This window comes from Dermochelys coriacea, chromosome 18, assembly GCF_009764565.3.
Source record: "Dermochelys coriacea isolate rDerCor1 chromosome 18, rDerCor1.pri.v4, whole genome shotgun sequence".
In the NCBI taxonomy this organism is placed as follows: domain Eukaryota; kingdom Metazoa; phylum Chordata; order Testudines; family Dermochelyidae; genus Dermochelys; species Dermochelys coriacea.
Window position 1 is genome coordinate 21,968,865 of NC_050085.1, and position 22,889 is coordinate 21,991,753.

Here is a 22,889-nt window from a genome sequence, read left to right on the forward strand (position 1 = left end):
GTTAGTTTTAGAGGAAGGAGCTCCTGCAATCACACGCAAAGTAGAATAGGCCACATGCTCCTCTGGGTGTGCAGTGTCCAGCACTTGGGGGTCCTGATCCTGAGTGAGGCCTCTGGATGCTGCTGTAACACAAATAATCACCATTATAATTACCACTAGTATTCATGTGTCTTTATTCTGTTATAAAAGCTCTACGTTTGAGACAGAGAACATGAACAACTCTCTGAGGGCAGCAACCACCAGATGGCACCCGTACAAATAGCCTTCGTCTCAATGTGGCAGCAGTGCACAATCTTGGATAAAAGGTTGTGTTGTTGTGAGTTTTGTGATGTGATTTTCTGGGGGGGAGCTGTGGCAAACAGCTAGAGAGTTTGCTCTCTGCTTTAATCGCTCTAGCCAGAGCAAATTCTTGGGGCAGAGTTGTTTCCTGGGAACCAGGCATTGGTGTTGGGCTGAGGTTCCTGGCGGGGGGTTGAGGGGGGTTGTCTGGTGCCATTTGTGACTTGTTCTGTTCTAGGACAGGTGTATCTAGACTACATCAAGAAAAGACCCGGACTCCCCATCACTGATTCCTCCTCCAATGGGACACCCCTCTGCAAGGCCCTGACATCTGTAACCCACAACACCATGTGACTTCAGGGACCAGTCACATGCCACCAACAGGGTACAGCTGAAGGGTTGGGGGAAGGGGGGGTTATAGGCAGGAATCTACTTGGGCCACTTGCAGTGACCAGGGAGGGTTAGGAAGCAGGGAAAGGGCCACAAAACCACTGGCTAGGTGATCCCCCTGCTCTAACTGGGGTAGGGCCAGCGCTGGCTTCAGCCAACAGCCCTGCAGGACATGGACTCCCCTGCCAGAGGCACACAGCTACCAGCCTGTGGGCCCTTCCCCACGCCCTGGGCCCTGCTAGTCACTGGGGCATTTCCCCTCCCCACAGCTCCTGCCAGCCCGGAGTGCAGGGACTCTAGCCAGGTCCCCCGCCAGCCGGGAGCCAGACAGTTTAACCCCTTCGTGGCCCTGGGAATTAGCAGGGGGTGTCAGCAGGAGGAGCTGGACGGGAAGCGCAGGGGAGGGGAAGATCACAGCGGCCCCTGCGATTCCCCAGACAGACACCAAGGGAAGGAGGAGCCGTCCTGGGGGTGGGATCGCTGCGAGCTCCTGCCGCCGCCTGGCTGCTGTTCCCCGGAGGCAGGGAGGGCTGCGGAGCCGGAGGGGAGCGGGGCAGCTGGAGTCTGACCCGGGGGGACGGGAAGTGCCAAGACCAGGGGCCATGCTGCGCTGTGCGACTCGGAGTGCCCGGGAGCCCCAGCCAGCCTGACAGCCGGAGCGAGAGACCCCGCAAGGCGCAGGTCCCCGGGCAGGAGACACCCCGGGCAGCTCCTCGGGGCGCAGGGCAGGAGGGGTCCGGGGGCGCGGGGCAGGAGGGGTCTCGAGGGGCGCACGGGGCAGGAGGGGTCCGGGGGCGCAGGGCAGGAGGTCCCGGCGGGCACGGGGCACAGATCTCGCAGTGCCCGGCCGGCAGCTCCTTCCCGGGGCTTGCTGGCAGCGGCCACCGCCCGGGAGCTAAGCGCACTCCAGCGGCTCGGCGCTCCGGGCAGCCCCATGGCGCCCCCGGGCTGGTGAGGGTCCGGCGGCTCCGGCTCCCCCGGCCCCGGAGATGGCCCTGGAGCGGGCTCTGGTCGCCGCCCGCCAGGGAGACGTGGACACCCTGAAGTCTCTGCAGGCGCAGCGGCTGCTGCAGCCGGGGCTCCGGGACCCGCTGGGCGCCTCGCCCGCTCACCACGCCGCCCGGGCCGGCAAGCTCAACTGCCTGCGCTACCTGGTGGAGGAGGTGGCGCTGCGGGGCAATGGCCGGGCCCGCAACGGGGCCACCCCGGGCCACGACGCGGCGGCCACCGGCAACCTGGCCTGTCTCCAGTGGCTGCTGACCCAGGGAGGCTGCTGCGTTCAGGTGGGCACCTCGCGCGGCTTCCCTCCCCCGGGGCGCCGCCCGGCCCGCGCAGGGCCCTGCTCCCAGCCCCAGCCCTGCCGCCGGGGCTCCTGGGGCCGCCTGCTGCGGGTGCCCGGGTGTGACTGGGTGCTGGGAAGCTGGGGCCTCTCGCCTGGCGGGGCCCAGGAGCAGCCCCCCTGCACTGGGATGGGGCCATGCTGTGCCCTACAGCTGGGGAAATGCGGGGCAAGCAGCACTCCAGAGCTGGGCAGTGTCCCTGTAGGCGGGCAGCCGCACTGGGTACAGGGCACTGTCGGGGCTGGGGAATAGCCTGGCACGCTGACCGCACCATGGAGCTCTCGGGTGGCCGCAGACAAGGAGAATGTGACAAAAGCTGGATTAAGGGGAGCAGGCCCTCTCCTGCCCTGAGCTTCCGCAGATGCGTGGCAGGCAGGGTGGAGACTGGCCCAGCTGGGGTGGGGGGGTGTCTGGCCAGGGCATCATTCACCTGTCTTTGGGGAATGGCGTCGCCTGTGTCAGAGAAGCTGGTTTCCACAAATGCAAGAGGCCTCTGGCAGGCTGGCCCGATGCTGGCCTCCCCCCATCAAGTAGCTGGTTCCCCTGGGGCCTGCTGTTGTGTCCGCCTTGCTGGAACACAGGTAGCTCCCTGGTGCGGGGCCTTGTCTGGAAGCTAGCAGCTCTCCACGGGTAGGAGAGCAGTGGGCTGAGTTTGGGGCCAGGGCCTCCCACACACAGTCACTTCCCCTCTCCAGGCCTGCACTTCCTTCCCCCTGCCTCCCAGGGTGTCGGGGAGCTGGGGCAAAGGTGCCGTGAACACTAGGAGAGCCCCTGGACTTGGACGGTGGCTGGAAGCCCTGCTGGGCTCTGCCATGTCTCCAGCCCCACGCATTGCTAAGGTGGGAGGATGGTCCTGCTCCTCAGGCCCCACACGGTGCCCTTCGCTTTGGTGCTGGATTCCAGCCCAGACCTAGACAGAAGGATGGATGATGTCTGGGTGATGCCTCATCATCATTTGTATTTCTCAAGGCCCTGGCCCCAGGCAAAGACAGCCACGCAGGCTGGGCCCAGGAGCTTGAACTCTGACTAGCCGCAGCAGCTAAAGGGTGGAGGGGAAGCAGGAGCACAGAGAGGGAAGGGACCTAGTGCTGAGAGCCCCACAGTCCCACAGAGTCCCACAGTCTTATCTTCCTCGCCTGCCTGCTCCCTTCCAAGCAGAAAATCCTGGTGCTCACTGGTGGTGCAGCCTATCCTGTGGACCCACTGGGCTGGTCCTAACAACCAGAGGGAATTTACCGAGCACTGTTCATCATATCCACAGTGCTTTACAAACAGTCACTTCTCACTCGCCACAAACACCCTCCCATCATGAATGCAGCAAATTTCACCTCTCTCTTGTCTTGTCTGTGCATTGTCCAGGAACAGATTGTGAGAGTCGCTGATTTATCTGTTTGCTGAAATTATCAAATTTCTTCAGCCACTAACTCTTGGGTTGCAGGTCCCTAAAAACATGATATTAATGACTCACAATGGAAAATATGGGTGAAATCCTGCCTCTGCTGGACTCACTAGGACTTATGCCATTGGCTTCACTAGGTCAATAGGTTTCATAGTAGCAGCCGTGTTAGTCTGTATTCGCAAAAAGAAAAGGAGGATTTGTGGCACCTTAGAGACTAACAAATTTATTTGAGCATAAGATTTCGTGAGCTACAGCTCACTTCATCAAGGCATCCGATGAAGTGAGCTGTAGCTCACGAAAGCTTATGCTCAAATAAATTTGCTAGTCTCTAAGGTGCCACAAGTCATCCTTTTCTTTTAGGTCAATAGGGTCAGGGTTTCACCTGCAGTTTGCAAAGTGCACATGGCTATGGAGCTCATGTCACTAACGGACAGCATCAATTTCAAATTGTAATCTTCACTGTTCACATTGTGTGGGTTAATACCGTAAAACAGAACAGAACTAAGGCCACTGGCCTGCCCAGCATGGTGCAAGCTGTGAACTGCCCATTTTACAATCCACTACGCAGCCTGAAATGAGCTGCCTTCAGAGCATCAAGGGTTGATGCTAAGCAGCCGTTTTCGGTGGCCAGTTGTGCTAAGAAAAGTCAGGGCCTCAAATGTTCACAAGAATCGAGCACAGTCAGGCTGAAAGGTGCTTTGCAGCATGGACACATACACGGGGTCAATTTCCCTCTCTGCTCGGGTCTGGAAGCTGCTGCAGATGTGTTAGCTCTGCTTTGCCAGAGCCGCGGAGGAAGGGCTGAGCCTTACTCCACAAAGGGAGCCAGTGCCATAGTCAGGATTAGAGCTCACTAGTCTCTGACTCCCAGGCCTGTGCTCACTGTGCTGAACCGTGAGCACAGGACTTTTATTGATCGCAGGACAGGACCAAGCTCTGTTGTGATCAGCAGTCCCTCCCGGAGCCACCCATGTTTGGAGCCGGTTAACGTGCACTGCCACTTTCAGGGCACTTCCATTCGTGCAGGTGTGTCAGGAGAACCTGAGCCTTGGTGCCTGTATGAGGAGAGGGGACAAATGATCAGTGTCGTGCCTGGGCCACACCCCATTGGAAACCCTTTTAAAATGCAGTGGGGAGGATTTACCCATCAGACCTTCGAGAGGGGGCGTCCCAGGTGGGTGCACTGGAGCTTGCAGCTTGGGTGCTTTGGAAGCCAGACCCATAGAGGGTTGGTTTCTGCCATGCAGCCATGATATTCAGAGCCAGCTTGGAACTTTTCCTATGTCCCAGGATGTGTGGATCAGATGCATCGCGGGGGCAGTCAGCCTGGACTGGGCCCCGGACACAGTGGGACCTGGCTGGGCCAAGGGGTAATGGGTTCTGCCAGCTGGTTAATAGTTGCCTCTGGGCTAAGGAGGCGGGCCAAGGCGGCGGAGGTGGTGGGGGTTGGTGGGGGTGGCAGAATGGGTGCAGCAGCGAGAGAGACCAGGACAGGATGGGTGGCCCAGCGGGTGAGGCAGTGGATGTCACAGGCTGGAGGTGGGTGAGGGACTAGCTAGCACAGCCAGCTAAAACACTCATTGGAAATTGGTGGTGTGGGTTGAAGTGGGGCTTAGGTCCCACTCAAATGACTGGTCCCAAGCTGGTCTCCGGCAGGGACGCGTCCACCACAGACGCGGTCTGCCGGGCTAGGCCGTTTCTACTCCGGAGAGGCCCCAGGCTGTGATAGCAGGGAGCTGCAAGAGAGACTGTGAGTGTGGAGTTACATTCTCCCGCACTGTGTGGAAAAGATCCCTCAGGACTGGATCCAGTAGGACTTGCCCTGCCCACTCCTCCCCTACAAACGTACACGATGTGTTACAAGTCCTGCCATCTCCAATAGCCAGTCTGCTGGAGCATCGCAGACACTGTCTCCTCCGGTGCCCCATTCAGAGGCACCAGGTGCCTCATCAAAATTGCGCAACACTTGAAATTCCCTGCAGTCTAATGACCTTCAGAAACCTCGCACTAGACCCAGAGGTGATCGGGAAGAATGTACTCGGCAATTCAGTGGCACTGGGGCTGAATCTAGTTTTTACTCAGCTCGTATAACAGCGGCTCTTGCATATGAATATTATTGACTTCAGCAGGTGTTTACTGGAGTCCAGACTGCAGGGTTTGGCCCTAGTATATGCAAGGATAAAACCAAATAAAGTTACTATTTCCTCTAGGAGTTCAGTATCCCAGAGCATCCGGTGTGTGATGGCTGGGGCTGGGTTATTCAGCTTAAACTCTGTTTGTTACTGTTCTTGTCAGTCATGCAGTCAAAGTTCAGTGATCAGATTAAAAGCTGACCACAAGGCTGGACCCAGTATTTCTCTGTGGCCCAGACATTGCTGAACCCACTGAAACTAATGACAAGCACCCCAGATTCCTACCGCACAGTGTGGCACGGTTCTGGAGGCAGGAAGGCTGAAATGTAAATGGTTCATGCCTTTGGGTAGCATGCTGCATTCTGTCTGAGCGGTTCTTTCATGTCGGTATGCAATCAGTGCAGACACTTGAGGGATAAGCTGCTTGCATGATGCGGGTTGAGAGGTGAAAACATGGAATGTTCCTGTGACTTAAAAAGCCATCTGGGGAGGGGGGAGAGATGATCAAACTGGAAGGACAGGCTCAGCACAATTCGGAGCCATCTTGGATGAATTCCACTTGCTATTCTACATTGTCATGAGCACTGGTGACCGCAGTGGGGCTGTGCCGTAACCCAGGGACTGCATGCCAAAGCAGCCAACACAGCATTACGCTCCTGCTGCAGCCATGCAGTACAATGCCAGCTTTCCCTGGGGCAGGACCAATGGAGTGGTGGAATGCCGTTCCCATTAACAGGCAGGTCAGTGCCCAGGAAAAACAATCAGCAAATTATCCATTCATGGGCAGGAGTATCAGTTAAGGGGATGGCTGAACATACACTCCCAAATGTGCTCTCAGTTTAAATGTAACAAATTACTGGGTAGCAGGTCTTGAGTGTCAGTGGGTTGCACATACATTCCCATGTAACTCAGAGGTGCTGTAGTCTCCAGAGATCTATATGTTGCTATTTTTAAATAGCTCCTTCATTTTCACCTGGAGGTACTACAGCATGTGGAAACGACCCAGCTCATGTCTCAGCATTAATGGCTAAGTGCAGTTTTGCCAACTCCCTACATTCAAGAATCATGAGTCAGGCCCCAAAGCTCATGAGGCCAGCTTTAAAATCATGAGATTTTAAAAGAATAATATATGTTGGATTATTGTTCTCTGTCTTCTTGAATGTGTGGCCTGAGTGCACCATAAAGGACAGGAATCAGTCATGCATAGTGACTTACCCACAACTTAGGCAATAAAGAACCTTTTTCATATTCACATGCTCAGATTGCCTGGCCACGTGGGCTGGAAACTGCCTTTTTGTTAATGAAAGCTCATATCCTCATATAATCACCTGACTCCAGGAACTGGGTCTTTAAGTAAAACACCCAATATCATGAGTCTTGCAATAAAATCACTTGAGTTGGCAACACTGCAAGAGATGTGATTAAACTTATTTAATCCTTCCTGCTCTTGGATTTTGATGAGATTCAGTTGCCTGAGATCAATACGTGAGGGCTGAGGAAAGGACAGGGGCTGTGGTAACTTATGCAGGGCAGAGCTGTAGGGCCAGGGCCAGGCAATCTGAGCATGTGAATATGAAAAAGCTTCTTTATTGCCTAAGTTGTGGGTAAGTCACTGTGCACGTGTTACAGCTGCAATATCTCTCCTCTTGAGTAGCTTAGTCCCATTCCTCCCTTCTTCAGAGTTTGGGGTTCTAGATGCCCCAACAGCATTTCTTGCAAGGTCCTAGCTTGTTGTCGGAGTTTTGTAAGTCTCCCCAAAAACACTTGGGTTATTGCACTATGTGAAAAGTCACCAGATGAGAAGCTGGAAGAATTAACAGGCTCAGATGCTGGGGCAAAGCCAGTGTAATTGGGGTCTCAGCAATGTTAGTAGTCATGGAACTTTCAACGCTGACTTTGTCCAACCAAGGCCTTGTTCACAGAAGTGCACCTCCTTCGCAATCGAGCAGGCCTAGCGTTTGGCACCGATTCAAGGCTCCCTACCTGTTCGGCTCATTTCTTGTTTGAAGTTTCCCAGGAGATGGCTAAGGTCCCAGACCTAGTGCTGTACTGTGCTCTGGTGCCCTGATTCCAGCTCTAATTCACTATGAGTAGCTCTTACACATGCAGATAGACCCATTGGGCCGAATATTCCAGCCTGGTGAAGTTGGAAAGGGAGAGCAAAGGTCTTCTATCCTGAGGCCCTTCAGAAGCTGCTTTGTGGTTTGTCCCAGCATGGCACAGAGCATCCATGGTGATGCTCTGGTGCTGGGCTCACTGGACCACAACCCTCGCACCCAGCCCAGTATACTGGTGGCTAAGGGCGCTGCGCCAGCTCTATGGGGTTCCTCTGTGTCGGGGAATGTCAGGAGTGCAGTCACAGGGTGTTCTGTCTGGAGCAGCACAAAGGGATGAGAGGTGGGAGTTCAGAGGGTCTCACAATATCCAGTGTTTGCTTCTAGCCTGCACATTGTCTCTCTGTGCCCCCAAGACTGGCACAGTGGCAACCACGTTCCTTTGGATACTGGCTGCTTTGGTTTGTGTTGCTTTAATAGCTTTGTGCTGCTCCCTCTCCCGAGCCCATCAGTTCCCATTTCATAGGTGGGGTCTCTCCTGCAGCTATTCTTCCCTTCTGCATCTGTGAGTTTGGTGCTACTAAAGGCCTCTCTTTGTCCCCAGAACTGGTGCAGCCTTCCCCACCCCACCCTGCCATTGTGCCTGCCCTCTGGCCTGGAGTGGCTGTCACATTCCATGCCTCTTCTAGCCCTTGGCCTCTCGGTTAAGTCTCCCAGGAAGGATGCTATTTATTTATTTAATACCAGGTGTGTGTCTGGGGGGTGATGTAGACACCAGGAACCCAGCTCACCCCCTGAACACGTCTCACAGAGGCCACTGACCATTCATAAGTGATGCTCGGTGCAGGATGGTGCTGCAGTTTCCCAGATTTGCAGCCATTGATAAAGCACTGCTGCTAACCAGGGTCAGAGGATCTGCTACGGTTGTGTGCATCTGAGTATGCAGTCCAGAAAACCTCACTGCCTACTCACTGAAGCATCATGAGGAGCGGATTGTAATAGGAACTGTCTTGTTTCGTTTCTGCAGGACACAGACAATTCCGGTGCCACTATCCTGCATCTTGCAGCCCGCTTTGGTCACCACGAAGTAATAGACTGGCTATTGCGATTTGGAGGCAGCGACCCGATGATAGCCACGGACACAGGAGCGTTACCTGTTCACTATGCTGCAGCCAAAGGAGATTTCCCTTCATTGCGACTTCTCTTAGGGCACTGTCCAAAGTAAGAGAATTTTGTTTGTAGGGGATGGATTTGCCGGGAGTTCAGTTGGTTGGTTTTGCATGTGTGTTGGCTGTGTCAGAATATCTAGAGCAATTATAGCATTTAGTTGTTCTTCAGCTTGTGCACAATAGAGGTAACCCAAGTCTTGGGTTTATGGAGTCCACACTGCTAAAGCTGTAATTACAGCATTGCTAACATTTCTGTAACTTTGCCCTCCCATCCTGTAGTGAAAATTAACGTGTCCGACCTTATGGAAAATTTGCACATTCATATTAAGATTCCCCTTTTTATACATTCATACAATTTTTATCTGATGCATGGTTACAGCTAGTTTTATTTTTGTAAACCAAGCAAAGGGCTTTCTTACCCAAGGAAAAATTCTTTAGGATCTAACTCTCAAATCAAATCTAATTTTCTTTAGATTGTGAATTCCTCGGTAGCAAGACTGTTTGAAAACATGGGGGGCATTGCTGAGAATAAATACTAACAAGAACATAGTAGCAAATTTCAATGTTAACTTCAGATTCCAAGTCGTATGAGTTTTTCGAGTGTAGTGTGAGTAATGAGAACCCTGTAATGCCTGGATTGCTAAATCCATAGGTGCGGATTCTCCACCCTGTGGGACCTGGCTGTTGTCACTTACACCGGTGCAAACTGTGTGTAAAACACAACCAGGGAAGAATCCTTCCTACAGGTGCTGGAGAATCTGGCCCATGGTGTGTCTTGCACTGGTCAATTACATTACAATCCTTTTGAGCCTCTTTAGTTCTTTCTTCCACGAGTGGCAGGATACTGTGTAAAATGCTTGCTGAACTGTGTGTGCTCTGTGTCTTCTGCCCTAGGGCCCCATCCTGCCAACGCTGGTGCAGGTAAGCGACTCTCTTCACGGGACTTGAGAGCTCTCAGCTGAATACAGTTACTCACCTGCGTAAACCTTTGCAGCATCTGGCCCTAATGAGGTTCATCTGGCTTGGACACCAGGCCATTCAACAAGCAGTCGGCACAGAGTCTGCTTTGGCTGCTAAAAGAATTGTTCTCATTTGTAAAATCTGGGCTTGCTAACAGCATGACAGCTTTATCACGTGGGAAGTCAAACGTCCGTTCTTTATTATCCCAGTAACAAAGGGCAAGAGGCTGGATTTTCACTTTTGATGGAAATACTGCTCCCTGTTGCAGGTGGGGCTGAGGAGGGTTTGTTCCCTGCACTTTTGGAACTGGGCGATAACACAGTCGCCTTTGTCCAGGCTATAGTTATGTAAATGGATTAGGCTGCCCTGCAGGATTAAAAAGGTTGTTCAAATGTGTGGAAAGACAAGCTTCCGCCTTGTTTAAGGAATGTAGGCTTGTGAGAGAGGGCTGCGGACGTCAAGGCCCCTGTGTGTTTTCAGATGACACATTGTGTGCATGGTAAAGTCCGGGAGTACCGGTTTTCATTGGTTATTACAGAGTAACCTCAGAATTCCAGGATGTTCTGAAAACAAACCCGTTCCTGGGCCAGTGAGAGCCAGCACTGCTGGTTATGGCCTAGCATGGCCCTTCCATTCTAACTCCTGCTTTCTGGTGCGTAGAACTTGCCCAGATCCAAGCTTGCAATCAAACCCCGTGATGTTGTCAGAAATTTGGGACAAGCTCACTGTTGACATGAGTGTGGCTCTGGTGATCTCCAGGGAGCTATGCCCATGTATGCTCTGTGTGTGTGTGTGTGTGTGTGTGTGTGTGTGTGTGTGTGTGTGTGTGTGTGTGTTTGTGAAACCCATCCTTATGTAGAGACAGCAGAAAGTGTTGGCAAACCGTAAATTCCACATAAGTCCTATAGCGGTGTCCAGACCTAGGACTGGCCCTCCACAGAGGGGGGAATTTCACCTGTGCTTATAATCTCTGTTCTCTGACCATGAGCCTCTCTCTGGGTTTAATGCTCCCACCTGGTGATTAAAACACTTAGACATCTGTCCCCAAAATAGCTGCATTCTCTTTGCAGCTGGGAATGGGGGTCCCAGCTCTTGACTGGGACCCTATACAAGTTCTCCTATAGCCTGCTGGATGTGGAGCCAAAATGCCAGAAGGTCAACAAAGAGCAAATATAAAATGATCAGGGGTGAGAAAAGCAGGTCACCCAAACATCATGGATCTGTGCACCGCAGATTACACAACTTCTAATCTTATTTTCCGTGATGGGCAGGAGGACAGGGTTATAAATACCCTGCAGCTCTTTGGGAAATGCGCATGGTAATTAACATTCACTCACACGGGGATTTTTCCAAGGAAGTTTTTTAACAAATGCAAACATACTTTTGACAAAGCAGAACAGAATCAAATTCTCAGTAATGACAACATCAAAATGCAGCCACCTCTGGGCCTTTAGCGAGTGTCAGCAAAACCTGCCCTCCCCCCTGAACAGCTTCCACTCATGTAGCAGCAGAATGTGGGAGAACAAAGTAAGTCCCTTCCAGTGTAACTCCTGGCAAAAACACCAACCCCCCCACCCCACCAACTGGGCACAGGAACCACAAGGCAGCAAGTGATGATTCTGGGTCATAAATAAGGCGCCAACAACTCTGATAACCAAGCACCATGATGAAAGGTATCTATACGGTGGGCAGGGCATAAGACGGGCAGGGGAGGACAGCCACATGAGCCAGATGTGCTCTTGTGTGTCCAAGAACATTGCACAAGTCTGGGACCTTTCATCGGCCGGCAACGTGCACTCCAGATCCGCTGGAGAGGGATGTCAAAGCTGGTTAAATCTACCCAGTTTTCCCACAGCAACATCCAAATGCATTCGAGGCCTTGGCCAAACCAAGTCTGCAAATCTCGGCTCAGGATGGCTTTCAACTGATGCACAATCACTGTCCAAAGAGAAGTGGTGTGTTAACTCATGGGGTTGGCTGGGATCCACGTGATGACAACCCTAGCACTGACAGGAGATCTGAGAGCACCCATGGGACAGGCTTCCTGCAGGAGGTGGGGCAGGCATGCCAGCTATCACTACCTGCATTGATCAAGGTGAGGGCCAGGGCAGCTGTGTGGCAGGGGCAGGATACCCTTGGATGCCCAGGGACACAAAACCCAACCCTTCCTTAGCGCTGGTAGCAGACAGAACTGTCCTTTTCTTGTGTGATTGCTGCAATGGAAATACAGATAGACAGAGACCGTCTCTGTTTATTGATAGGCATTTCTATGGTACTCAGACCCAGCCTTAACTCTGCCCCTGTATCCCCACCCACCTTCCACCCCGTGGGTCTCTGTGTGTGTTGGGGAGGGATCAGGATGACCTTTGTGCCACGCTGGACAGGGGCTGCCACGTTTGTCAGCAGATGTTTCCCAGCTGATGGGCAGTGCAATGCCCAGGACTTAGACAGGGCAGGCAGAGGGGCCCTGGACTCAGCATCTCTACCCCTTCAGATGACGCCCCATAGCTGATGAAAGCGGTGTGCTGGAAGGCTGCCAAGCAGGACACACCGACACTCCAGCCCCATCGTCCCTCCCTAACGGACAGGCCGGCAGACGTCTCTCCAGTTTTCCAAAGCCCATGGAACCCAGAACTGCCCCTGCCTGCATTTCCCTGGGGATGGAGAGAGCTGCTGAAAGGGACCAGTGGAGACTGATGGGATGTGAATTCGAGTAAGGAGAGCTGGCTGGGCCTACGGAGGTGAAAGAACACCCTTCGTGGGGCGGGCAGGCAGTTGCCAACAGAGCAGGGAGGAATATGCCTCCTGCAGGAGTGTTTGCAGGGGAAACCCTCCTCCCCTGCTGGTTCATTAAAACCCCTCCTGGGAGAGTTCGAAGTGGGGAATTTTCAGGGGAAGGGGGTTGTGTTGTGAAATATTTTGAAACCTGTCATGGATTTTGGATGGGGTTGTGGGCGAAAGGCTCCTGCCCCCAGCCCTCTGCGAGGCCCCAATCCAAGCAGGAGAGTCAGCCCCTCGGGTAGCGGGTGGGAGGTGGAAAGGATAGGGAGGAGTGAGCCTGCTGGCACTGGGTAGCAGCATTGCCCTCTGTTTGGGGGCTGGCTGTCTCACCTGTTCAGTGCTCCCCTCCCCCACCCCGCCCTAGAGAAATGGGCCTTAGAATAAAAGGCCTCAATGTGGAAAACACAATTCCTGGGGTGGTTGTGTCACTGCGGGCTGGCTGCTTCGGAAGAATCAGGCCTAGGTGTGTGCTTCAGGTGGATTCCAGATCTGGCCTGGCCTAGCCAGCCCTCTGTTCCTCATGTGGCTGGCGGAAGGATGGGAGTTTCAGCCACGGCAGAAGCATGGAAAATAACAAATCCAACCCCACACATCCAGGATTGCCTGTTCTGGATTTACCCCAAAAGCAGTGGGGGAGAAGGGGATATTTGTGGGTAGGAGAGAGAAGCATGGCAGGGCTTTGGCTTCTGAGGCAGAGGCAGGTGTCTGAGGATAGCCCCAGAGTTATCGGTTATTCAGGCTGAATGTGAGAATTGAGGCTAGAAATGCTCCCCATATCACAGGGAGGAGATGAATCTGAACGTCATTTGGGTGTCACTCCAGCCTGGCCCTGTGAGAATGGCTGTAGGGGCAGCAGGAAGCCTGGCTTGCTGCACTTTTCCTGCTTTCACAGGAACCGAGGGAATTCTTCAAGTGCTGTGTAAGAAATGTTTACCACGGGCGGATTTTGCAGCTGCTCTCTCAAGGGACGTCCTCACTCAAGCTCGCATGCCACTGCAGAAGCTTTTGAGAGCTGTGTGTCCACCTCCGGTAGTGCTCAGGCAGGCAGGATCCTTGCGGGTGCAGCAGCTGGCGTGGGCGGGGGGGTTCAGAATGCTTGAAACCTTGGGTCTGGGGGTGTGAGGTGATCACAGCAATAGCTAGGCCAGGAGAGGATTCTGCCTGGCTAGGGGGAGTTTAAATAGCCAGGCTCTATGGAAAGAAAGATAGCAAATGTAAAAATAGCCCACGCCCTTTAAATGCCAAACCTCCACCCAACAGGGCTTCCTGCAGCCAGGTCTAATCTGTGCCTCCTATCAGCCAAGCCCCAGAGCGCCCTGTCCCACTGCTCCAAGGCTCTGGCCCTCCTGGAAAGCTGCCTGCTGCTAAAGAGGCTCCCTGCTGCCCCCCACCCTGCTAGCTAGCAGAAGGCACTGGCTTTTGAAGAGATGCTTTAACCCCATCCCTGCCGGAGCCTGGTTGGGTCTCCTCTCCCCAGCAGATTGCTACAGCAAGCCTGACTATGGAAACTTTGCGCAGCCCCGGGCCTGCCTGCCAATATGACAGGAACATGCTGAACTCCCTCGGGTTTAGCTGCATGTGACTGACTCATTGGCTACATTCTGCGTACCCTTGCTGCGGAAGAATAAAAATCAAGTGCTCCAGCTCAGAGCCGTGCTAAGGCCCCTCAAGTGTTTCCATTCGGAAGCGCTGGCAGAGCCACATTGCACAAGCCTCATGAGGGGTTTGATAGCATGGCTCGCTACGGCCGCTTTTTACATACGTAGGCTGGAAGAACCGAGATCTAATGAGAACAAAGCCTTTGCTGGCTTGAAGCTGACCCATTAGTTGATGACAGATGACTGGTGAGAAGGCTGCTCTAGAACCCCTGTGCATTGTCCTCCCGCACATGGAGTCAGTGTAAAGTCTCGTACACAGTTATGGAGCCTAGCCACTGAGTCACTAAAGTATTTACTGAGGTTGGGAAGCGAACTAGGTGATGGGCCAGAGGACACACCACTCTGGCCCTGGGGACACACCACTTGGTCTTTGCTCTGCAGACGGATGGTGTCTGCAGAATCTCATCTCTGCACTGGGTGTGATTGTTATGGAGCAAAAGGAACACAAAGAAATGTCAGAAGGTTGGTTAGACAGTCACCAGTTCACGTTCCTTGACAAGGCAGAGTCGCTGGATTGTCCGGGGTAGTTTTGCACATTTTGCTGTCTATTATATACATCACGACTCTGTTTGTACAAACAAAGGAAAGGGTCAAAATATTTTTCTCTTTTAAATGAAAAACAAAATGTGGTTTTAATGTTTCCACCCCACGAATTGGCTATTACAGCCGGAGAGCTTGAAGTTAAGATCAAGAGGGAATTTACCCTGATTGCTTTCCCATAAGCAGCAGCCTTTCCTTTGCGTATATTTTATATCCTTAATGTAAAATCTTAACCAGTTATTGTAGTAACCATGGCAATTGCTCTCAAACGCCGTCACTGCTTTGGGATCAGTGTGTGTTCAGGCAAAAACTTTAACAGGACACTCTCCTGGTGCAGCCATGGACTGCAAGGTCTTATGCAAAATCTGTGTGCACCTTTCCTTGGCTGCCCTGAACTAGTGGCATGCAGATCAGGTTCATCCTGCAATCCACTGATCTGAGAGCAGTGCAACAGCAGCTGCTGCTAATGCATTGACCTGAATATTCTCAGAATTCCAGCTATAGTCAGCTCCCCTGGGGGTTGGAAATGGGGTCAGCATGCAAACGTATCTGATTTTCACAAGTGAATGAGTAGTGTCCTGACTATGCCCATGCTATTGTGGGAGCATCAGAACAAGCGTGACTTGCACAAATGCACCCTGTGCCCTTTACGTTTACATACTTCTCCAGCACAGGAAATCAGAACCTTCCCAGCAGATTAACCCATACAGGTAAATACAAGTAAACTAAGTGGATTACAGTGTCTCAGGCTGGTGGCAGCTGTGGCTGTGGCAGTGCAGAGCACGCTGTGCAGCTTCCAGGCGAAATGCCTGAGCCCAGACAGACGAGGGAGCAAGCTAGGAGGCTGTACGCGTGGTGCCCTAGTTAGGGACGGGGCAAGGCAACACAGATGAGCTGTAAAGAGTCTGGGGGTCCATTGGGGCAGGGAGGTTGTTCCAGACCAAACTCACAAACTATAAATGGGAAGCTCGGCAGTGGAATGATTGACTGTCCATGTAGTAAGACTCCCAGCAAAATCCATGCAGGTGATATGGCAAAACCCCAGTTATCAGTGGGAAAAGACTTCACAACCACGCCCCAACTCACTCAACAGAAGAAGGGTCCCAGAGTTTTGCTAAGTAGGATCTTAATTAAGCATTTCTTGGTCACAGCCCTTTTACATTTAATTTTATGCTTCTCCTGCAGTTACTTTTGCTGTGAGCACCTGTTGCCTTTAGTTAAGAAATCCCATCAATTATTTACTCCTATGCTCACAGTACTTCCTGCCAACTGCCCGATGGGAGGCTCCATTACAAGCCTTGAAATTCTACCTCTGGGAGCCGCAACACCAGCTAATGGGCAGGATGCAGCGTTACAGTTCAAATGGGGAGGAACGACAGTGTGTTTGTGTCTGTATTGCAGACAAAAGCTGTGGTGAAAGACCAGTAAAGGCTGCAAAGTCAAGCACTCAGAAGCTAGGAAATGCCAGAATTAAGGCTCCTTTTTGCACCTGAGGAAATCAGTAACTGGTAGTAGTAGAAGATTTTTATCTTCTCTTTGGACCAGTCACGAGAGGGCATGAGCCAGCATGCTGCTGGGCCAGCCCAGAAATGCTGGTTTCATGCTCTTTGCTCCCAGAAAGCCAATCCCTTGGGCTTCTACAGACTGAGCTACCAGGAGAGACTCCATTGCTGGAATGCTGGTGCCACCTTTCCCTCTACCTCCTGGCACAGGGGGAAGCATTCCCAACAAACACTCCCTGGCCCTCCAAGCAATGGCTCGTTTCCAGAATTTGGCAAATGTCTGAGCTCAGGTGCCACAGTTCCTGGGTACAAGGTGGACCTGATGGCCTCTCTGGCGTCACCTGCTGACATGGGTGCCAATGAGCGGTCTGCCCATGGTATTTCTAAAGGATCCTTCACTACAGGCGCCTGCTGCTAAGTACAAATCTGACACATTGAACCCAGCTGCCTCTGCCCCAGACTGTGGTGCTCAGAGCAGGACCAGTCCAATCCCGCCCTCTCTGCTGAGTTATTTCTGCACCGGGGAGGCGGTATTCTAGGGCTGCTTATTGCAGCAAACAATAAGACGTAAAGACCCCTAGGTTTGCTTTTGGAGACATTAGCCAGCTCCCGCCCACATGCTGTCCCCAAGCTGGGGCCGGCCTGAAGAATGCATTAAACTTTAACGATTAAATGAATTTAACTAGTATTATTAGCAACAGTAATTTAAGTTATTAATAGGCTGCTGCACTCCGGCCACTACCAGGTTAGTTCCGTTAAGTCTCAGGACGTTGGATGCAGCACTCTCGGTTCGGGCCTGCTAAACCTGCCCCTAATCTGCACACTTTAAACCCGCTCCCTGCCACAGGCTCAAGCTGCAGGCTTTGTCTCGTTAATTCTTAATCAGCTTGGCTAGTGGCATCCCTGGGAACAAGTGGCTGTTTTCCATCCCGCATTGTTTGTTGTAATCACTATGGTAACCAGCGACAGCTAACCTGTAGTAAACTAACCCAGATGGATGGAGGGCCAGGGCTGGCTCTCCTTCGTCCATGGGCCCCCATGCTCCGGGAGTGGGCGGGAGAGGGGACACCGCCTACTCCCCTGGCAGAGGATAAACCCGGATTATTTGTAGGAGAATCCGGTGCAATCCTCTGCCCCACCCCTCCTTTAACTCTGCTCCCTGCCTCTCCTCAGCCGGGAAAGCTTCCCCTGCCTCCTGGCTATGTAGCACCTCCACTGGTCTTTGCTCCCCCTTAGGGGCTGCAGCCCCCCGCGGAGCAGCTGAGATACAGGAGAATCAGGGGAGCAGCGTGAGGCGGGGAGGGATTATCAGCAGCCTGGGTGACGGTAGGACAAGGGTTAGTGGCCTGAGCGAAGGAAGAGAAAGTTCAGGGACAAGCTGTCCGGAGCACAGGAGAGAGGCTGCACTCTCGTCCTGGGGAGCAGCATGAGTCCAGCCCAGAGTGGCCTGGCTTGTATCTGAGCAGGCCCAACATGAGCAGCAGGCTTCTTGCACGCCCTGGCCATGAGCCTGGCCATGAGCCTGGGATCGTGGCCTCAGAGGTTGTCCCAGTGCAGGCCGGAGGCGGTGGGGCAGCCCCCGGGGCTGAGCACATGGCACTTCTCAGCCTGCCACACTGGGCTGGCGGAGGCAGCATTGCATGAAAACAGGGAAAGAACGGTGCCAGGCTCCGTGATGCCCACTGGATTCCCTTTGCTCCTGGACACATGCTTTGCCCCTTGCGGGTGGAAAGAGCTGGAGCTGCCCTTACGAGATCCCTACTAGGGTGAAATTCACCCCCATGCAGAGGGACAGGACAAACCTGCACCACTTCAGACCTACTCCAGTGGGAGTGGGGTGATGTCTAGGCCTGGGGACCACTCCCCAGAGAGCTGCCTCTTTTGGGTAACAGGAAACCCCCACAGTGCTGGCAGTTGCTCCCAAGCACTCCCGTTGAGCTGCAGCAAGGTAGCCATAGCGCACAGTGCAGTGTGTCTTTCGGGGGCGGGGGGTCTCGAACCGCAGGCTGCAGCTACCCAGCTGATAATGACACTGCCAGTTACTGAGTCTGTTCCGGCTTTGAGGCTGCTGCTTGTCTCTCTGTCGTCTCCTGGAGCTGGTGCACAACAAGCTGTGCTCTGCCTGGGGGTTGGGCAACACCTGCCCAGTTTTGCCCCAGTGTTTCTTGCAGCCCATAGCCACTTTAGAGCGACTCTAGCTATCGAACCCCCAGCACAATGGAGCAGGTCCCCTAAGCAATGATTTACAGCAGTCTGTTAGCCTGGCAGCAGGCACAGGGCTGTACATTGTGCAGCAGGCTCTTTCTGCTCCGGAGGCCGTGGTGCAATGAGGAGATATGGCTTATCTGAATGGCAGCAGGGCCCCTGCTGGGCTGAGAGAATAGGAGCCCCCAGTGGAGCGTGCCCTGAAATGCCCGAGTGTGATCAGCACTCAGAGCTGTTCATTCACCCATGGGACAGCGAGTTCCAGGCATTCTTGGGCAGTGCCAGCTCCTCGCAGGGTCATTGGCACATTTCATCCCAGATGTAAAGTTGCCACTTATAGCAAATGCCATTTTGGTGTTTCAAAAAGACATTTTACCTTGTTCAAAATGGCAACACTTTGCTTCCCGGGGCCCTTCAATTTCCCCAGCAGTCAGTGCAGGGGGCGCCTTTCACCCAGGGCCTGGGAAGCAGAAGAAAGGCCCTTCCCCATTTGCCAAAACTTGAGTCATATTCCAGCCCATTCCCCAATGTTTTGCTGGAGTTGTTTTTTAGCCTGGAGTCTGTGAAGTGGAGCGCAGGGTTTGTACTTCAGATAACGGCTTGGCCCCTTCTGCCTCCCGCTGGGCAGTGCCCGCCTCCAGTTGGAACCGAGCAGTCGAGCCATGTGCGCACAGGGATGTTTCCAAAGCCAGGCTCATGGCCCAGGTTTCTGCCCCTGAGCAGTGTGCACTGTGTTCCCTTTCCCAGGTGCCCTTTGCAGAGGCCACATTAACCCGAGCCCTTCCCAGCATCTCCACTGAACACTGCTGCCGGTTCATTCCTCATGCCCTTCTGGCTCTTGCGCCGAGATTGCTCACATTCTGCCCACCGGGAAATGGCAAACCTGAGCATGCTCAGAACCAGCCCCAGCAAATGTGATATTAGCTCTCCAGGGCCAGATTCTGCTGTCACTGCCACCTGTGTAAATCAGGACTAACCGGGCTGAAGTCAAAGGAATTACACCAGAGGAAAACCAGCAGGAGGTCAGAGTCAGGCCCTGTGCAGGTTCACTTAACACAGTGACCATGACTCACCCATCTCTCCCGAGAGGTGATCACACCGGGTGCAGCTCTGGGTGATGGTGGGCTTAGCACACGCCGTCAGTGCTGCCTGGGTATTAAACAGACTGGGTGTCCCATGGCCAGTCCAAACAAATGTACGAGAGAGCTACAAAACCCAGCAGCTGGTGTGCAGACAATCTGGAGGTCATTGGCATATGGCAAAGCAGTTCACTCACACATTCAATTTGCCGATAGTCCCAAATCATAGGCTGCATTAAGCAAAACTGAACCTGCACAGATTAACTCATTCTAGATTTCTTGGGAACTGGCAATTATGGATTAAAAATGTGCCTGTTCACACGATTAGCAGCTAATCTGGTCAAGTGCCATTAGCCGTGAGTTAATTAACAGATTTAAAATGTTAAAAAACAGAAGAGCACTTAAGTGCTACCCACATGTGGGCCCTGTGCATGCACATCCATATGCTGCTCTGGTAGCATTGGCCAGGAAGCTTGTGACAGGCGTGGTGGTGGGCACGGGGTGGTAGGAGCTGTGGTATGCATGCAGGGGCAGTGGTGGGCATGGGGCAGTGGGCACAGGGTGGCAGTGTGTGTGGGGTGGCAGGAGCTGTGGTATGCATGCAGGGGCAGCGGTGGGCATGGGGCAGTGGGCACAGGGTGGCAGTGTGTGTGGGGTGGCAGGAGCTGTGGTACACATGCAGGGGCAGTTTTGGGCATGGGGCAGTGGGCAAAGGGTGGCAGTGTGTGGGGGGTGGCAGGAGCTGTGGTACACATGCAGAGGCGGCAGTGGGCATGGGGCAGTGGGCACGGGGGGAGGGGTGTTGGGTGGAACATCCAATACTGATTGACTGCAAAGGGCTGGTTCCAGCCTCCCTGGAGATGTCACCACCTGCCCGCCCAGAGAGGGTACGAGACCCTGCCCCGCCCGCTAGCTCCCCACACATGGAAGCAGTGACCTTGCTCCCCACAGGGCCCCCGAGCACTGGGTCCGGGGCAGCCGCTGCACCTCAGAATGCCCCAGCTCCTTGGCTCCGAGCCAGTTTGGCAGAGCACCCTGTGTTTGCCCTCCGCAGGAATGAGCCATGCCCAGATGCCCTCGCTGCTCGGTAGGTCAATTCTGGGTGCTGCGGCAGCAACATACCCATGTAAGGGAGACTGGGCAGGACTGGGGGCGATGTGCCCAGCCATGCATAGCTGTGGGAAGCAGCGCTCAGCTCTCCACCATGGCAGGGTCTGGCTGCACTGCAGAGCTTGGGCCCCCGGAGCCAAGGACCGTAGCCACCCTACGAAACAACACTGGAGCTGCTGTATCCACGCTGGCATTGCGCGCACGCTGGGTGGCACATCCCAGGGCTCTTTGCACTGCCACAAGCTGAGCCCAGCAATGAACTGAGGGAGACGTTGTCCGTCCTTGCTGGACGCACGGGGGCCGTGGGCACTGAAGCACTAGCAGCGCAAGAGGTACTAGCCGGGGCCCACCCTGCAGCCTGGTGGTGGCAGCGGACGAGCTGTGCCTGTACCCTGACCAGCCCCATGGCACTCAAGGGAAGGGGTTTGGGTGTGGACAGGACTCAAGGCAGGGGTGACGCTCATGTTGACCCAGGTTAACTGCAGTGCAGACAAGTCCTGAGGGTGGGGAGCCCCGCTGAGAGCCAGCTGCAGCTCCCTGCAGAGCATGAGCTCCAGGGCGCTGGAACAATGTGTGTAGTGGGGGTGCTGAGAGACATTGAACCAAACTGTAAACCCTGTACGTGATGGAACCCCCGCCAGCCACCCCTAGTGCCCACACCCCTCAGGTTGGGGGCGTGGGGATGGGGCCCAGAGAAGCATCGAGTTCCTCTGAGCCCCCCTCTTCCCCGCTGTGCTTTGTGTTTGCTGCGGAGAGAAGGGGGCGGTGCTGTCATCGTTCAAGTGCCACCAGGGGCGGGGGAGCAGTGACCCGCGTGGGCCAGGTACAGCCAGAGCAATGCGGTGACACTGGAACGGGACGAGGCAAGCTGGCTGGGCGCAGAGCCTGTCCCAAGAGCTGATCTCACCCCAAACCCCCGGCAAAGCTGCCACGGACACCAGGGGCTGGGAGAGAAGGGAGCAAACGAGGCAGAGAGGGGACTGGCTGTGAACCAGTCTCCCAAGGGAGCCATGGGCACACCAGGCTGCGGGGGGACCTGCAAGGTGGGGTGACCTCCCGAGGTGCTTGCACTGAGGGTGTGAGAGCCCCAGCCCCAGGGGTGCTGGTGTGTTTTGCGCCCAGGGACTGGCCAAGCACCCACTTGGGGCAGCTCCTGCCCGAGGCAGCTTTGACACCACCTCTCTCAGGACACTGCGGGAAAGCCTGGAGGCCTGCACCAGGGTGGGCCCCATTGCACCAGGGGCTGTGCTGCCATAGACAGCAGGGGTCAGCCCCTGCCTCAGAGCCCTGACCCGACTCTGGCTATCCAGTGCCCTGGGCCGGCCTGTTAGCTTCCTGCAGCGGAATAACGGCGGGGGCGGGGGGGCCAGAACCCTTGAGACCAACCGACAGAGAAAGTGCAGCAGGCGTTTAAGCAGAGCCAGCGGGTGGCCAGGGGGCCTGGCCAGGCTGCGTGGAGAGAACATGCAGCCTCAGCCCTTCTCAGAGTTACAGGGATCAATTATTAAGGTGCCTGGGATCTTTTGGATAACAGAGCAGAGTGTTTATTGCTCTTCCTTCTTAAAATATTCAACAGGTTTTTATTGAGCGCTTAATAACCCAGCTCCCCGCGGCAAGCCCCAGAGCCAGCGTATTCTGGTGCCGGATGAGCTGGGGGCTCTGTAGAGACGCTGGCTCCAAGTGCTGGTTTCTAATTGGCAGCGCCCCAGGTGTGTTCCTAGCTGGCCGTCATGTGCAGCGTGTGGGGCACTTGGGCTGGTCGGAGCTAGCACCAGTCGCTGCATGAAACCCACCACTGGCCGGCTAGGAAATGAGTCTGGGTGGTGGGTGCAGATCCCATTGAGCAGGTCTCCATACCCGCAAAAACACCATCCCTGCTGAGCAGTGGGGCCGCAGTTGGCAGAGCGCCCTGGATACATGGACAAGCAGGAGGCACCCCCTGTGCAGGAGCCCTGGCTGATCAGGAGGGCGGCTATGGTTGAAGCTTGTGATGCTGCTGCCCGCTGACTGCGGGTTTATCCTGAGCAGGCCACGGTCCTCTCTGGAGCTGCTCTCAGCCTGGCATCCGTCCTGATCTGTTCCCTCACACCCCATGCAGAGTGCATGGCAGTGACCCAGCGACCGGCTGCTTCTCTCTCTTCATCCCCCACTACCTTCAGTGCCACCTCCGGGGCCCAGTTCCCTTCCCACCTGCCACGGCCTACTGGAGATTGTACACCAACATCACATTCTCGTCTCATCCCTGGTGTAACACCAAAAGCCCTAAGATAGACCCCCACCAACAAGCAGCG

General features: G+C 54.3%; 2 protein-coding genes across 2 annotated transcripts in view; one reads left to right on the forward strand and one right to left on the reverse strand.

Annotated features, from left to right (window-relative positions):
• Positions 1-1,080: 1,080 nt before the first annotated feature.
• LOC122457104 (WAS/WASL-interacting protein family member 3-like) lies at positions 1,081-1,605 on the reverse strand. Its single transcript, XM_043500203.1, has one exon. The coding sequence runs from the start codon at positions 1,603-1,605 to the stop codon at positions 1,081-1,083; it is 525 nt and encodes a 174-aa protein (XP_043356138.1).
• A 53-nt stretch (positions 1,606-1,658) lies between these two features.
• ESPN (espin) overlaps positions 1,659-22,889 on the forward strand; it is a 76,271-nt gene continuing 55,040 nt past the window's right edge. Inside the window, exons 1-2 of the mRNA XM_038376619.2 lie at positions 1,659-1,952; positions 8,622-8,815. Of these exons, the coding sequence (XP_038232547.1) occupies positions 1,659-1,952; positions 8,622-8,815 (488 nt within the window). The remainder of the gene's footprint in view (positions 1,953-8,621; positions 8,816-22,889) is intronic.